At 33.0% G+C, this 563-nt stretch overlaps 1 protein-coding gene across 1 annotated transcript in view; it reads right to left on the bottom strand.

The window, feature by feature from the left end:
• LOC106868320 (collagen alpha-1(I) chain) overlaps positions 1-563 on the bottom strand; it is a 49,575-nt gene that overhangs the window by 43,469 nt on the left and 5,543 nt on the right. The window contains exons 4-5 of the mRNA XM_052968422.1: positions 440-493; positions 250-303 (exon numbers count right to left, since the gene is read on the bottom strand). Coding sequence (XP_052824382.1) covers positions 250-303; positions 440-493 — 108 coding nt within the window. The remainder of the gene's footprint in view (positions 1-249; positions 304-439; positions 494-563) is intronic.

Genomic DNA, 563 nt, shown 5'->3' with positions numbered 1-563 from the left:
ATATATATATATATATATATATATATATATATGTATGTATTGTCATTATTATTATCATTATTAGCAATTTCATTACACACACACACACACACACACACACAATGAATTAGTGTTTAAGCATTATAAAATTACATAATATTATGGATGATGATTATATTTTAACAGTTAAAACGTGTGTGTGTGTGTGAATTAATGTATTTATATATAAATTTGATTATAAAAAAAGTAATATGATGTAAGAATACTTACAGGTGGTCCGGGTAAACCTCTAGCTCCAGGGTTACCGTCACGTCCTGGGTCACCCTGCAAAACGATACAAAGTCGCGTGGTTTCAGGAAGGTCGTGAGAAACAGTAAAGAAATAAGAAAATCGGAAAAGAGAAAAGAACAAGAGATAAATAGAGAGAAAGGGGGTGGAGAGAAACAACCAATTTACTTACATCGACTCCTCTTGATCCAGGAGGTCCAGCGGGTCCTCTGATACCTGAGCGTCCCTAGAGACAAATGTATATATAAAGCATGAGTAAACACGAAATGAAATTGATGCTCCTCTAATATATATAT

This window comes from Octopus bimaculoides, chromosome 6, assembly GCF_001194135.2.
Source record: "Octopus bimaculoides isolate UCB-OBI-ISO-001 chromosome 6, ASM119413v2, whole genome shotgun sequence".
Classification (NCBI taxonomy): Eukaryota; Metazoa; Mollusca; class Cephalopoda; order Octopoda; family Octopodidae; genus Octopus; species Octopus bimaculoides.
This window is presented reverse-complemented; position numbering and strand designations above follow the sequence as displayed.